Below are 16,328 nucleotides of genomic sequence, written 5' to 3' on the forward strand. Positions count from 1 at the left end.
TGAAGCGCGCCGGGTCGTGTCGGTGTTTATGTGCACATCTCTGGTTCATGCCCTGAAAACACCCATGCCCGCTCAGACATGCCCCCCCACCTTATTGATAACTTTTTAGATGTGCGCATTGCAGTAGATACGCACATATCTCACTGGCTTTTAAAACCTGCTCAGTGCATGCGAGCCAGACTTACTTGAGCATCCCCTAAATAGTGCATGTGCTGGGCTTTTAAAATTCACCTTTAAGTGCTTTTAATCAAAAAGCATAAACATACAGTAAAAATTCTTATTCTCTGATTTAGGTATCTTATTTTGATCAATTTTCTATGAAACAAATATTGAAACATTACCATTTAAAGCATAATGAAACCACAACAGAAGATGATCATTTTGATTTAAAAAAGGCCTCACATACCCATAACATACTGCAAATACCACAGTACTCAGAAGTGGAGGTGCTATTTCAGGCACAAGGAAAGTGTATATAGTTTTGGTACAATAATTAAAGTATAGTTGAAATCTTTAAAATGGACAACATAAGCTGCCTGTTGGGCAACATAAGAAATACCATTGTATTGTACAAGATTCTTCTCTCAACAGACATGAAAACTCCATATCACCTTGAGCTGTTACTTCAATTCTGGTTTACCAACTCATGTAGCCAGGTGCTTTTGCTCTATAGTAGAATTTCCCAGTCCTGACATGAAGGTATATCAAGCCAATCAGATTTCAGAATAGTCATGATGAATATGCATGAGATAGATTTGCAAGAACTATCTGGAAAAGACTTTTCTATAGTATGTACTAAGATGAGTTTTAGAAAACCAGGATTGGATAATAACATTATGCTGGTATCAAGTTAAGACTGGCATTATTTCAAACTCCTTAAGCAATATGATCTCAAAGTGAGTACATTAACTAACAGTGCTCAGGTGGAACCACAAGGGTTTTTTTCTAAAGCCAAAGAATTAATGATTTTAGAAAATGAGAAAAACAAATCAAAGGAAAGAGGCAACATAAATTCTAAGATAACTGGAGATTCATTTTAGATTACACAAGGCATGTTAAGAAACCAAAAAACGAAAAACAAACATTTTATATTTCCCAGTTCATGCTTCAGTTCCACATATGGTTGATAAGTTCTTGCAACCAGATGAAGTAAATTTATGCATGAAAGAAAAGAGACTGACCCAAAAATGTAGAGGGAAGGAAACCTCATTTATAAAAGAATTTCTGCATACCATTCCAAATATAGACCATCTCATTTAACAAAGTTATGGACAAAAATGTTAACATACCGACTCAATTGCTTCTACATTTCGAACAGATGGATCAGGTGCCACCTCTGGCCAATTAGATAATTCCAAGTAGCCAGTGGCCTTGGTGTTAAGAGTGGTGAGATAAGGAGCCAAGCTGGAAACGATCCCTATCTATAAAAATACAAAACATAAGGAGGAAATGAATAAGTACCGGTATGTGCTCTCTATCACAAAGAACAGTCTTAATCAGGGTTACTGATAATTGCCATTATACTCCAACAATTGTCATGGAATAAATATAAACTATAAAGCTCTTCATAGGTCAAATAACTGAATTCAGTCCATAGATTACAATAATTTCCTCCATAATGGTCAATAAAAAAGCTAATCAGTCAGTGTGTTTAGAGGTGTTGCTTTGAAATGTAGCTTCTCTAAAAATTACTTTACTGTGAATATTAAGAATGACAGCACAGTTAAACAATCCATATACATGTCTTTGCACAAACACATCTAGAATTTTAATAGTTTTCTGCAAAAACAGAGGTTTTTTCAGCATTAAAGAATTTAGAATAGTAAACCTTTATGAAATCTAAATTAACAATGTAACATAATACTTTGAAAGATATTCTTATTAAAGCATATGCTTTAAAGGAAATAAATTAATCTATAGCCTTTACTTAAATTTAAAATGGGAGAAAAATTCTAGTCAGCTATAAATTGAATGTGAACAGAGTATTTTTTGTAGATTACTGATGACTGATATCCCACAGTCATGTTGTATAGATAAAGACATCTCTCTGTTCTCATTTAAAAATACAGAGTTTAAAAAAAATATAACAGTGATTTTTATAAAAATTTGTTATGCTTAAAACTTTTAAGTAACATACTTATGCTATTACATTTTTGGTTATATTTAAAACAAGACAAGATCATATTGCTTTTAAACACAATTGCAAAAGAGACTGGATATTTTTAGCATCTTAGACAAAACACAATGGCACATTACTTTTGGCAAAACAAAATGGATTATTTTAGGTTGTACCTTTAAACGGAGATTCAAGCAGTGGGGCAGGTTTCTGTGCCAGAAATATTCTTTTGGCATATTTGCTTAAAGCGCCACTCTTCTCATTTGGAACAATAAGCTGCCTAATAAATCTTGTACGGTCCCTGATGTCGTAGTTTTGATCATACTTGCCGAGATTCAGTATGTACTGGGTAAGCAATTTCGTCTATGGAAAAAAATGCAGAACAAGATAAGAATACAAGTTATTTATGATTATTGATAACTTTGGATAAACATATTTAGAGGGGTAATAAAAATGAATGGTTTCTGCAAACAAATGTTATTCCATAGGGAGCTTGCCTTCTAAAGCTGCAAATAGAGTTTTGAAGCCAAAGCACATGTCCTCTTCTGAACTGGGGAGGTGAGTGCTGAGTACTGAGAAGCAGCCATGTGCTAGATTATTAAACTGCTGAAGTGGAAAGAAAGGCATCATTAAAAAATAATCATATATGGCAAACCCGCTGAAGGGTCTACGTGAGGATAATGAATGTGGAAATACAACTAAAAACATGGCACTCAAAACTTAATCGGAAAAATATGCAGGACATCAAAACATCAGAGGGTATTAGGGGGCTGGCAAACTGCTTCTGGTGAGGTGTGTTTTATGAAGAGATACTGTCCCTGGTATAAGCAGTGTCCATACTCTGACTGCACTCAGTTACTTTACTCTGAATTATGATCCATTAAAGCAGACACATGAATCACTGAACTGGATTACTGCAAATTATTTGCAGTGCATTTAGCTGTTACTTTTTCATAAATGCAAGCTGCTGATGCCCTCTAACAAACCAGGATAAAAGACTTCTTATATTTTTTTTCCTTTTTGCTTATAGCTCCAGTATAATGGTCATTTATTTTATGTATGGGAACAGCTAATATTAACAGTAGCTTTTTATTCTATAATATTTCTTAATTCATTGTTTAGTATACTACTTTAACATATGTTAAAAGTAATTGTAATAATTAAAACAAAATTGGATCTTAACCTAATAAAGAAGATGCATCAATTTTAATCTATGACCATTCAGCTAAAAATGTCTGTTGAATGCTAACTGTACCTTTATGCAGAAAAAATAGGTACTTAGTGCATGTACTAACATGGTAACAACTACTTAACTGTACATAACAGGAGCATATATTTGCCGGGTAATTGTTTCAAATTCTCTAATATGTAAAAAAAAATAAAATGTATCTACAGCAACCTAATAAAAAAATCTCTTTTCATCACACCAAATTATGGCAGAAAATACTCAATGAATCCTTTAAGTATCTGCCAAAGGGTTGTATCTTAATTATGAAAATTATTTAATATTTTCAATTTCAAACATTTATCTTTTGGATGTGTTACACTATTTTATATAAAGATGTAAAGTGTTTCAGCATACCTTACAATTCCTAGTCCCAAAAAATGTTTTCCATTTGTGAAAGCAAATGAAGTTAAAAAAAAAAAACCCCACACATAGCTTTATAAATCCTGTAATAACAATATAGTGCTATAGTTTATTACTCTAATACAACAAGTTATATGGGAAACCAGAAACATAAAATAATCTTTAAACTGAATTACTACACTAATCCACAAGCACCTACAGGCATGGAACAAAGAACAAAACAGAAAAACCATGGAATAAAACCAGAGTGCAGATAAGCAATACAACACAAATTTATATTCCTGGTCTTGCTGAAACACATTGAGACCAATCTTTTACAGATCTAGGTGCCTAAATTTAAAATGAAATTCCTTTTTTTTTTTTTTTTTTAAATATTCTCATCGAAAAGGACAATAATGTTTGGTTTTGCAACTATATATAGAAACCCAGTGACTATAATAAAAACTGTTACACTTTCAGAGCCAACACAATAGAGGTTTAAAGGAAAATTTCCTGGTGAGACCAACAGCGATTGTGACACACAAGCTGTGAATATCAAGAAAAGGTTTCTAATCAGGGAATATTCTAAAAAGAGTGACACACCTGGATATCAGAGCAAAACACTCAGAATAATGAGTAGGTTCTCATAAGAATGACAACCATTGTTGCTTTTACGAAGAATTGTATCTTGACAGATAAATTAGTCCCATCTGCACTGGAACCAGGTGTTTGCAGTAAATATAACAAAATTGAAAGACATTATAATGTGGTATATTTACAAATTTATGTTTCTGCTTTCCATTAAAACATATTACATTGGTCAATACATTTAAATATGTATTTATTATCCATTACTTATTTCCTATTTTCATTATCACCAGGTAATGACTCCAAGGGTGCTCACAATGGTGCCAGCATAGCAGTACAGTCAGTGCATATCCAGTTTCCTTTCCTCCCTGTGGTGCTGGCTGAATGATGCAGTGCCCTGCAATTGGCTTTTGCAGGGTGCAGTAATGTCATCAGCCAGTGACTGCCTTGTCTGTCTCAGATTGAGTACCGGGACAATGTGGTGACATCACTGAGGGGGACATAGCCAGCAGGAGATTTAAATCCTGACAGCTCTTCTGCATCTCTTTTTCACTGCCTGCCCCGGGGATCTGAAGCTTTGGCTTTTTCTTCTCCCCATAGACCCTTGCTCCTCCCAGACACCTCAGAAGAGGAGAGACTCTGTTATGCCATTCTCATCAGCCAATCATTAAAAAATAATGAACAATGATTTCTATGTGCATATAGGTATAGATAAACCTATATGCATAATTATCTATAAAAGTGTAAATGGTCCTCCTGCAGTGCTATTAAAAAAAAATGTGTCTAGGAATATATAGTAGGTGAAGTCTCTCAGTGCTGCTCTGTTGAAAAGAAGGTTTCTCATGCTTTGCTAGTGAATGCTTGTGTCGTTAAACCCATTACCCCCTTTGGGGCATTTGCTGTTGGTATATACTGCATATATGCACAGACCCCTTTTCCAAAAAAAAAAAAAAGGGTAGGGCTGAGGCTTCCTGCACTTGATACAGCATGCCCCATCGGTCCAACCCTCAGTTGTGGCTTGTCATGCCCCAAGCAAAATGCACAATCATATCATCAGCTGACTCAATCATTGTGGAGCTGGATGATACAGGACAGGAATGTGCCAACCCTGGGCCCATTTGTCAGTTGGTGCTATTGACCCACAAGAAGTCAGAGGCCAACAGGGATGAGATAGGGCATCTGTGCAACCACCAGAGCTTATCACGAAGTAAGAAAAAGTGGGGCCTTAAGTATAGCACGCAGCAGTTGATTGAATGCATCCAGAAAATGTTCCAGGGGCTGCAGTCGTAAAGGACAGGGACGAGGGTCCAGCATTCAGGGCAAGGACTCTGGGGACATGACCTCCTATCCTGATCATGCTAAACTGCTGAGCATGCTGATTGTTTCCTAGGCACAGTGACCTACGGTAAGCCCTACAGCTCCCATTGTTGAGACCACTCTCACTGCTAGTCTCATCACCCCTCTACAATTAAGTCTGCAAACTCATACGGGCATCCCCATCCCATTACTCTTCACTATACAGGTGCTATGGTGGCAAGTTTCACCACAGACATTCCACCCAAGAGTATCCCTCACTGAGATACTCACTTCATCAAAAAGGGTGTTCCCACATCACTACCATTAGGATCACTCCCCATGGAAATAAGCTCAGTACTACTTGTTGATCAGGCACCCCTTATGTGAGTATTCTTCTCTCCTTATGGGACCCTGCTTACTACAAGCATTATGAATGGAGGCATTCTCCTTACATCTAACCCTGCCAGTCCCACGCCAGACATGAGATTGGCACAGGAACAGAGCTACACCCTAATACCCAGCACCCTGTCCCGGCCTCTACGTGTTTGGCTCGGTTAGTGGTTGAACACCTCACTTGCCCAGATACAGATGTTCAGGAGCTGCCCACCCTTCTGATGGGCAACCTCCAGCTGTCCTTGCTTGTCCTGCTCCACAGGCCATTTTATCCATTACAGGTACCAATGCTAAAGTCCCATTGCAGATCAAGCTCTGGACTGCATGTCTGCTTTCTCCGGGACACCAGCCGTGGTCATTACTGTCTCAACTTCAACAAATGGTGAGTTTACTGGCTCTGTGGCACCTGTCCCATCATCAGCTATGGAGGACAGAAAGGACACGTGCAAACACAGGTGCCACTTCCAGTGGCTCCTCCAGCAGTTCATTCTTCAACTCCAGAAGAGGCAAGACCTCATTTGCCAGTACTCAAGATGGTGGTATCATCACAGAGCCCAGCAGATGCTGCCACACCACGGCACAGACTCCCACACATTGTAAAGGAGTAAAGTAGAGTGTGGTAAGCTAAATGTGGAGGAGAAAAAACTGGAAAACTAGCTGTACAAATTGTGGGAGTCTGTGCAGAGTTCCTTGCAGCACTGCATTAGACATCATCATTATATATTAAACTGCTTAAGAGCCACAGGAAGAGGGATCAGAGCAGAAGGGAGAGAAGGGAATTAGAAATTAACAAGCTCCCAAAGAGAGAGGTCATCAACTGCTGGCATTTTAACCAAAGTGGATGCTCCACTACAGACTATAAATACAGGCACTTTCCACCCAATGCACAGATACACACTATATCACTAAATGCCCTAAAAGGGATCCTCATGCCGGAATCAAGTGACAAGCTTTCAAATAATGTTACTTATTTAAAACATTTATAGTCCACCTATAATAAACTAAGCAAGCTAGGAGGATTGAACTATATATACAATATGCTATCTTAAAAACAATAATAAATACAAAACATTGAATAATAAAATACAATTTTCTTCAACCTTGGATTTTCAAGAGCACAATGCAAATATGTTCGAGCATCAACCAATACCCCAAAGGCTTCGTCAAACAGGTGGGCCTTTGGCTGTTTCCTAAAGAGTTTTATAAAATTAATTACTCATAAAGATGGTGCTAAGGCATGCCACATCACTGGACCAATCACTGAAAAGGCCCTACTCCTAGTTTCCTTTAAATGAAGAAATTTAAAGGAGGGGAATTTTAAATAACATGTCCTGAGAACAGAAATTTCTGACTGGGACCAGTAACCTTGATAAATAGCTAGGACCTTCAACTTTAAGCTCATTAAATACGAACATTAATACTTTAAACTTAATGCGCTATTAGGAGGCAACCAATGTAATTCCACTAACAGCAGGGTCCCACGGAAAACTCATTATCAACCGTGCTGCAGAATTTTGTAATATACATAACTTTTGGATAATAGAGACAGAGAACCCTACAAATAAAATGCGTTCCAATAACATTGGGGAACACAATTTTCGTTGAGTTAGATCTGACACTTGTTTTTGACTAACTTTTGACATCTGAATCCAAAAATGACCCCAGTTTTTCTCTTATCACATCAACTTTTTAAAGTACAAGATACCCTCCTTTTGTCCCAAAAATCATACAAAATGTACATCCAAAGGAAATAAAAGAAAAAGTTACCTGAATATACTGTTTAGAATTATTTTATTCATACAAAGGCTGTATATTGTTACTGTAAGTCAAATTGTGTACAAATAATAAAGTTCTGCTACCAAACATACATATTAAGGTAAAAATGTATGCTTATAGCTTTTCCGGCAGTGTTCAATCTGTGGACAATCTCGCCTGATGCTCCAACAATAGTAAGCCATTATATGTACATCCCATCTACCCTGATACCGTGCCTCCATGACCTTCAAATCTTGGTGGAATCATTCACCTTGCTCATCACTGACAGCACCAAGATTTTTCGGGAAGTCAGCAAGATGGCTATGCAGAAAATGCACATTGATACTCATGTTGCAATGAAGCATTTTGAAGCTCTCCAAGAGTTTATGGAGAATTTTGGTGTAATTCTGTGCTCGTGTATTTCCAAGAAAGTCCTTGACAAGGTTTTTGAATGACAACCAAGAATTACAACAATTCTGGCACTTACCGCAAAGTGCGAAAAAGTTATCGCAGTTTGTGGTAATACCTAAGCGAAGCGTTAAGATAGGCTATTTATCGCAAAGTGCGCTATTACCATAAAACACGCCCCTTTTCCTATCACGTGCGATATTTAGTGCATTTTGATAAATCCAGGCCTAAGATAGGCTGTAGAGAAAAAAACTTGACGTGATAGAAGAAAACTGCAGTTTTGAACTCAGCATGCCTATTTATGTCTAAAACAGCTTAAAAATCGAACTCAACAGGAATTACGTCAAAAATTGTTCCCCAGTGTCGAGAGGATAAAAGACTATTGTTGAGAGGATAAAAGACTACTAAAAACAAAAAAATAATTTCTATCTAAAACATATCTAATATAATGCAACATACAGAGCTGGTAAAAACCTGTTTTTAAAATAGAGTGCAAACTAAGCAAAAACCTTAAATGCTGATCAAATAATATTCCCAGATTTTTTCATCTAATTTTTAACTGGAATTTTTATCCCTTTCACTAATATGGGACAATTTATAAAATCAAGTAAATGCCCCATTTTGTGTGAAAAACTAATGGCCTCAGTCTTAGATAAATTTAACACTAGATTATGTTCCATCCATGTGTTAATCAAAGTTAAACATCTTGTGATGTTAGTTACAACTACAAGTAATGAAGCGGTTAAAGGAAAAGAGAATTGCAAATCTGCGTAAACTAGCAGTTCCACTGGAGAACTGACTTACCTGATAATGTTTTCCTTAGTGTAGACAGATGGACTCAGGACCAGTGGGGTTATGCTCCCCTGCCAGATGGTGACGGAGCAAGCTGATGTCACACTATACATAACCCTGCAATGACCCCAGCCTGCCAGTATTCTCTTCAAAAGCAATTTTGGGACAGACTAGCAAAAACTTGATTAAAAACAGGTAACCAGAACTGTACTCAACCAACCAGAAACTCTGAACTCACATAAGATTCTAGGTACCCCAAGCTAGGGACTAGATGAACACTTAAATGTAATCCCTTGGGACCCAGAGCCCCACAGGAAGACTATTGACACACTCATGCGGCAGCCTAGGGTGGAAAGCTGAGTCCATCTATTTACACTAAGGAAAATAGAAATTATCAGGTAAGCAATTTCTCCATTTCCTAGCGAGTAGACAGATGGCCTCAGGACCAGCAGGTTCTAGCAAAGATACTCCCCAAATGGGAGGGAGGCTGCCCGTGGTCCAGTCATCACTGCATGTGCAAAGAATACATCCATCCGGGCCTGCACATCCAGACGATAAAACATGGAAAAAGTGTGTTAAGAGGACCATGTCGTACCTAGGCAGATATCGACGGGAGACAACAGACTAATCTCCGCCCATGAGACTGCCTGAGCCCTAGTGGAATGAGCTCTCACCTGTGTAGGCAATGGCTTTCCAGCATCCACATATGCGGCTGTGACCACCTCTTTAATCCAAAGAGCTATGGTAGCCAGAGAAACACGAATGCTCTGCTTACTCCCACCATGGAGAACAAACAGGCGATCCGCCTTTCGAAGAGTCAGAAATCTCCAGATACCACATGACAAGATGCTTAATATCCAAGGAGCGCAAAAGGCGAAGCTCCTCCGCATCCCTGACCTATCTAGGGATGGCAAGGAGATGGACTGATTCAAATGAAAGACCGAGACTACCTTGGGCAAGAAGGATGGAACAGTATGCAACTGTAATGCCCCCGGAGTCACTTGAAGAAATGGCTCCCAGCAAGACAAAACCTGCAGCTTAGAAATCTGACATGCAAAACATATAGCCACCAGGAACACAGTCTTCAAAGACAACGACCGTAAGGAAAGGCTACGCAGTGGTCGGAACGTAGGACCCGCCAAAAAGTTAAGCTCCAAATTAAGACTCCACAATGGAACTGGTAACCTCAAAGGAGGCCTAAGGGTCTTAACACCCTTCAAAAAACGGGCCACAACAGGATGAGACAAAGAAATACCAATTACGAGGCAAGAGTCACAACTTGCACCTTCAAGGAATTAATGGCCAAGCCTTTCTTCAATCCATCCTACAAAATACCAAAATGAGAGGGATCTTAACTGAACGAGGAAGAACACGCCCTCTTCACACCAGGCCTCAAAAACTCTCCAAACCCACACATAAGCCAAGGAAGTTGAGAACTTGCGAGCGTGGAGTAAAGCAGAGTTGCTTACCTGTAACAGGTATCCTCCAAGGACATCCTCCTTCAGTCATATACAAAGAGTGAGCAAGTCAGTGAAAAACAAAAAAATCCCATTAAAAAAAGACTCCAACTCAAAGGAAAGGCGGGCGGGTTTTTTGAGGAATAACATCCTGTTGTCCTTGGAGAACACCTGTTAGAGGTAAGCAACTCTTCTTTCTCCAACTAGCAGGATGGTAGTCCTCACAACTGGGTGAATAAGTAGCTTCAGGCATCTCTGACTATGAGCAGCAAACACAGGTGCAAACGTTCACAACCACTGCAGCTGTGGAGCAAAGAGGAGCAGGCAGTCACCCAAAAGGGGTACACAGTGGGAAAGTTGGGTTATGGCTCAGAAAAAAGTTCTGTAGGACGGATTGCCCAAAACGGGAGTCCTGCCACCCGTCCTTGTCTAAGCAGTAATGAGAGGCAAAGGTATGGAGTGAACTCCAGGTTGACATTCTACAGATTTCATGAATAGGAACGGCTTGCAGGTGTGCTACTGAAATTGCCATGACCCGGACAAATTGAGCACGAACAGGGCCAGCAAGCTGCAGCCCTGCCTGCAGATAGCAGGTGGTGATGCAGTCGGCCGACCAGTGGGACATTATCTGTTTGGAAACAGCGACACCCAATCTATTTTTGTTGAATGAAATGAACAGTTGAGTGGATGTTCGATGAGGAGCTGTCCATTGTAGGTAGAAGGCGAGTGCCCTCTTGCAGTATAAGGCATAGAGGGAACATCTATCTCGATGTGCATGAGGCCTTGAGGAAAAAAGACTGGTAAGATGATGGACAGGTTGATGTGGAACTCTGAAACCACCTAGGGTAGGAACTTGGGATGAGTACGCAGTACCACACTGTCATGACAGAACTTCATATAAAGCAGGTATGACACACCAATGCCTGCAGTACACTCACCCTGCGAGCCAATGGGACCGCCACTAAGAAAAGGTCTTTCCACAAAAGGTATTTTAGATCACAGGAGCGTAATGGCTGAGAGAGAACCACGAATAGATCCCAGGAAACTGTGGAGGGATGAGTAGGAGGTTTTAGTTGAAGGAGACCCTTTATGAAATGTCCCACCAGTGGATGGCAAGAGGTAGCAGAACCATCCATATCCTGATGATATACTCCTATGGCACTGAGGTGTACCCTTACCCAAGGTGGTCTCGAGGCCAGATTCAGAGAGGAATAACAAGTAGTCCAGAAGAGCCAAGGGGTGTGGGAGCAGGTGAAGGAGTCTAAACCATGACCTTCACACCAGGAGGAGAACCCTCCCTCCTGCCAAGGGAGCAAAAGTGGCGTACTTTTCTGTTCTCCCAAGAACCTGGCAATTACCCAAACACTAAGAAGATCCCATGCTTCCGATGCAATTAATAGCAGTGGCTATTCCCTAAGTAAACTTGATTAATAGTGGTTAATGGACTTCTCCTCCAAGAACTTATCCAAACCTTTTTTGAACCCAGCTACACTAACTGCACTAACCACATCCTCTGGCAACAAATTCCAGAGCTTTATTGTGCATTCAGTGAAAAAGAATTTTCTCTGATTAGTCTTAAATGTGTTACTTGCTAACTTCATGGCGTGCCCCCTAGTCCTTCTATAATCCGAAAATGTAAATAACAGATTCAGATTTACTCGTTCAAGACCTCTCATGATTTTAAAGACCTCTATCATATCCCCCCTCAGCTGTCTCTTCTCCAGGCTGAACAGCCCTAACCTCTTCATCCTTTCCTCATAGGCAAGCTATTCTATCCCCTTTATCATTTTGGTTGCCCTTCTCTGTACCTTCTCCATCACAACTATATCTTTTTTGAGATGCGGCGACCAGAATTGTACACAGTATTCAAGGTGCGTTCTCACCATGGAGTGATACAGAAGCATTATGACATTTTCTGTTTTATTATCCATTCCCTTTCTAATAATTCCCAACATTGTGTTTGCTTTTTTGACTGCTGCAGCACATTGAGCCGACGATTTCAAAGTATTATCCACTATGATGCCTAGATCTTTTTTCTGGGTGGTAGCTCCTAATATGAAACCTAACATCATGTAACTACAGCAAGGGTTATTTTTCCCTATATGCAACACCTTGCACTTATCCACATTAAATTTCATCTGCCATTTGGATACCCAATCTTCCAGTCTCACAAGGTCCTCCTGTAATGTATCACAATCCGCTTGTGATTTAACTACACTGAATAATTTTGTACCATTCGCAAATTTGATAACCTCACTCGTATTCCTTTCCAAATCATTTATAAATATATTGAAAAGCTCCAGCCCAAGTACAGATCTCTGAGGCCCTCCACATTTTACCCTTTTCCACTAAGAAAATTGACCATTTAATCCTACTCTCTGTTTCCTGTCTTTTAACCAGTTTGTAATCCAGAAAAGGACATCGCCTCCTATCCCATGTCTTTTTAGTTTTCTTAGAAGCCTCTCATGAGGGACTTTGTCAAACGCCTTCTGAAAATCCAAATACATTAATTACATCTACCAGTTCACCTTTATCCACATGTTTATTAACCCCCTCAAAAAAATGAAGATTTGTTAGACAAAACGTCCCTTGGGTAAATCCATGTTGACTGTGTTCCATTAAACCATGTCTTTCTATATGCTCTATGATTTTGATCTTAAGAATAGTTTATACTATTTTTCCTGGCACTGAAGTCAGGCTCACTGGTCTATAGTTTCCCGAATCACCCCTGGAGCCCTTTTTAAATATTGAGGTTACAATGGCCACCCCTCCAGTCTTCAGGTACAATGGATGATTTTAATGACAGGTTACAAATTTCAACTAATAGATCAGAAATTTCATTTTTGAGTTCCTTCAGAACCCTAGGAAGCATACCAGCCTGTCCAGGTGATTTGCTACTCTTTAGTTTGTCAATCTGGCCTACTACATCTTCCAGGTTCACAGTGATTTGGTTCAGTTGATCTGACTTATCACCCTTGAAAATCATCTCCAGAACTGGTATCTCTCCAACATTCTCATTAGGCAACAGGGAAGCAAATAATTTAATCTTTCTGCAATGGCCTTATCTTCCCTAAAAGCCCTTTAACCCCTCGGTCATCTAATGTCCAACCGACTCCCTTACAGGTTTCTTGCTTCGTAGTTTTTCTTGCTTTAAAAGTTTTTATTATGAGTTTTTGCTTCTACGGCCAACTTCATTTCAAATTCTCTCTTCGCCTGTCTTATCAATGTTTTACACTTAACTTGATAATGCTTATGCTTTCCCTATTTTCTTCAGATGGTTCCTTCTTCCAATTTTTGAAGGAAGTTTTTTTTTTGGCTAAAATAGCCTCTCATCTCACATTTAACCATGCCGGTAATTATTTTGCCTTCCTTCCACATTTCTTAATTTGTGGAATACATCTGGACTGCGCATCTAGGATTGTGTTTTTAAACAATGTCCATGCCTGTTGAACACTTTTAACCTTTGCAGCTGCACTTTTCAGTTTTTTTTCTATTTTCCTCATTTTATCCCTTTTGAAAATTTAGTGATAGAGCTGTAGATTTACTTATTGTCCACCTTCTAGTTATTAGTTTAAATTTGATCATGTTATGATCTTTATTGCCAAGTGGCCCCACCACCGTTATCTCTCTCACTGGGAGTAGAACCTTGTTGGCCGGTGAGAACCGGCTCTATTTCCTGCGCAGAAAGCAGAGTGTTCTGCTTTAAGTATTTGATCGTTCTCTACCGTTCACCATCCTGGAAACGGTAGGGAGTGGGATGGAAGTAGCTGGAAATGAAGCTGGTACCCTGGTGGATGACAGATAGGACCCAGTGATCCGATGGGGGCCAGGGTTCCGCTGTTGGCTCTGACTCCCTCGCCACCAGTCAAAAGCCGGTGGCAGGGTTTTGCAGTGGGGCCATGCTTGCCCAAGGGGGCTGAGACTGCCTCTGTCTGGGTTTTACCACTGGCTGCTGAGGTCTAGATCCCGCGAGAGGGTAATACCTGAGGAGCCGGTAAAAAGGCCGCTTTGGATATGACCAAGCAGGCTTCCTAGCAGGCGGGGTGTCGGAAGTGTTTGCCGACAATTGTTGTTCTTCAATTGAGCCACAGCTTTTTTGGTCCGGTCACCAAACAAGTTCTCCCCAGTAAAGTACAGGTCTGCTAAATGGTCTTGGACATCTGGGCGCAGGTTGGATGCCCATAACCTAGCAGTGAACCGGGCCCCAATGCCCGCTGTAGTTGACCTCATGGCCATTTCAAACATGACGTATGCCGCACGGAGTTCGTGCTTGTCACATTTGAGGCCCTGATAAACATCATTCTGAAACTCCTGAAACTGAAGAGGTAGGCACTCACGGAATTCTTGAGCTTGTTCCCACAAATTTTGAGAATGCTGCCCCATGGAGAGCTAATAGCATGCTATGCGAGCAATGAGCATGGCACTCTGGAATGCACGCCGACCCAAGGCATCCAGGGCTTTGTGCTTACGTCCCAGTGGCACTGACGCATGGGTGCACTCCCTCTTAGTCTTCTTAAGGGCTGACTAACACCACTGACTGGTGTGGGAGTTGGAGGCAGTCAAACTCTGTGGAAGGTTGAACCAGGTACACCACATCTGTTTTTCTGTTGACTGGAGGCACAGAGATCATATGCTCCCATAATTGGGTTACTAGGTCCTTGAAAACATCATGGACGGGTACCACCACTACTTCCTTCGGTGCGTGCATGAACTGCAGGATCTCGAATATTTTATGTCTAGAGTCCTGCTCCATCAACAGCTGAAAAGGGACGGAATCGGCCATGGACTTGATGAACCCCGCAAAGGAGAGATCCTCCAGAGGGGGATTGCCGCCATTCCTCTGGTGGGAGGGCTCAGAAGGTAAATCTTCTGACTCATCCGACGAAGAGACGGATGCTTCCCCTTCCCAGGGGACTCAACTTCACTGCGGCCCTCCGGGGAGGCGGGGGGGGGGGGGGGGGGGACACACACACACACACAAATGTGGTGGCCAGGCTTCAATAGCATCGAGGGAGGCACTGGGGGCATCAGAGAGCCTCGAACTCTGAGGGATCTGATGGTGCCATCAGCATCAGGGGCACCAAAGGAATTGGTGGAATCGATCCAGAGGGCTCAAGGAGACCTGCACAGTGGAGGATCACCACGAGCCTCCGGCCCACCTTCGAACCGATGGCCTGTCCTCTTCCGATGAGTTGCTCACTGATATGAGGCCAGTGACGATGGCAGCAGTGTGCTCAGGGGCCTCTGAAGAGCTTAAGGTACCAGTGTCAGCTGCGTAGGAAGCATACTGAGCAGCATATTGAGCCTTTCCAGCAACAGTATGAGCACCAGTGGAGCAGGCTCTTGCGGCAGAGGTGGTATGTGGGGAACCGGAGGCTCGATGATCTGTAGGGCCTGGCCGACCGCCATCCACACATGCCTTTCGAGCACCTCCTTGAATGCTTGAGAAGAAAGCATGGTTTGAGGAGGAGCAAGCGGAATCGGGAGACCCTCTAGTTGGAGGGGGACCAATCCCTCCACTGAAAGCGGTGGAGGCCATCTGGAGGCATTGGTGGAGTTGAAGGGGATGATGTCCTCGCCCTCGATTGCTTCATGGGAGGCACAAAGGTCGATGTCCGCTCACAGTCCATTTTAGAAGAAAAGGAAGATCGATGTCTATGTTTCATTGACCGCTCCCGGTGGTCCCTGTGATCCTTCCCCGAAGCCGAGAGGGACGTCAAGGAACTGGAACAGGAAGAGACAGACAACAGATGGTCTCCTGCGCCCTCCTCGGGAGCAGGCTCAACAGGTGCAAGAGAACTGGGGCCTCAGTGCAGTGGTCACTGACGCCAGGGATTGTTCCGAATGTTTGGCCCTGAACAATTTCTCCATTTTGTCAAGGCGGGCTCTATGACCCTTCGGGGTCATTTGGGCACAAGGTCACAAATGCAGGCATCATGGGAGGCCCCCAGACAAA

General features: G+C 41.4%; 1 protein-coding gene across 1 annotated transcript in view; it reads right to left on the reverse strand.

Moving 5' to 3' along the window:
- AP3B1 (adaptor related protein complex 3 subunit beta 1) overlaps window positions 1-16,328 on the reverse strand; it is a 1,093,919-nt gene that overhangs the window by 477,837 nt on the left and 599,754 nt on the right. Inside the window, 3 exon segments of the mRNA XM_029575420.1 lie at window positions 1,290-1,385; window positions 1,387-1,421; window positions 2,293-2,479. Of these exon segments, the coding sequence (XP_029431280.1) occupies window positions 1,290-1,385; window positions 1,387-1,421; window positions 2,293-2,479 (318 nt within the window).

Source organism: Rhinatrema bivittatum, chromosome 1 (assembly GCF_901001135.1).
Source record: "Rhinatrema bivittatum chromosome 1, aRhiBiv1.1, whole genome shotgun sequence".
NCBI classification, from domain to species: domain Eukaryota; kingdom Metazoa; phylum Chordata; class Amphibia; order Gymnophiona; family Rhinatrematidae; genus Rhinatrema; species Rhinatrema bivittatum.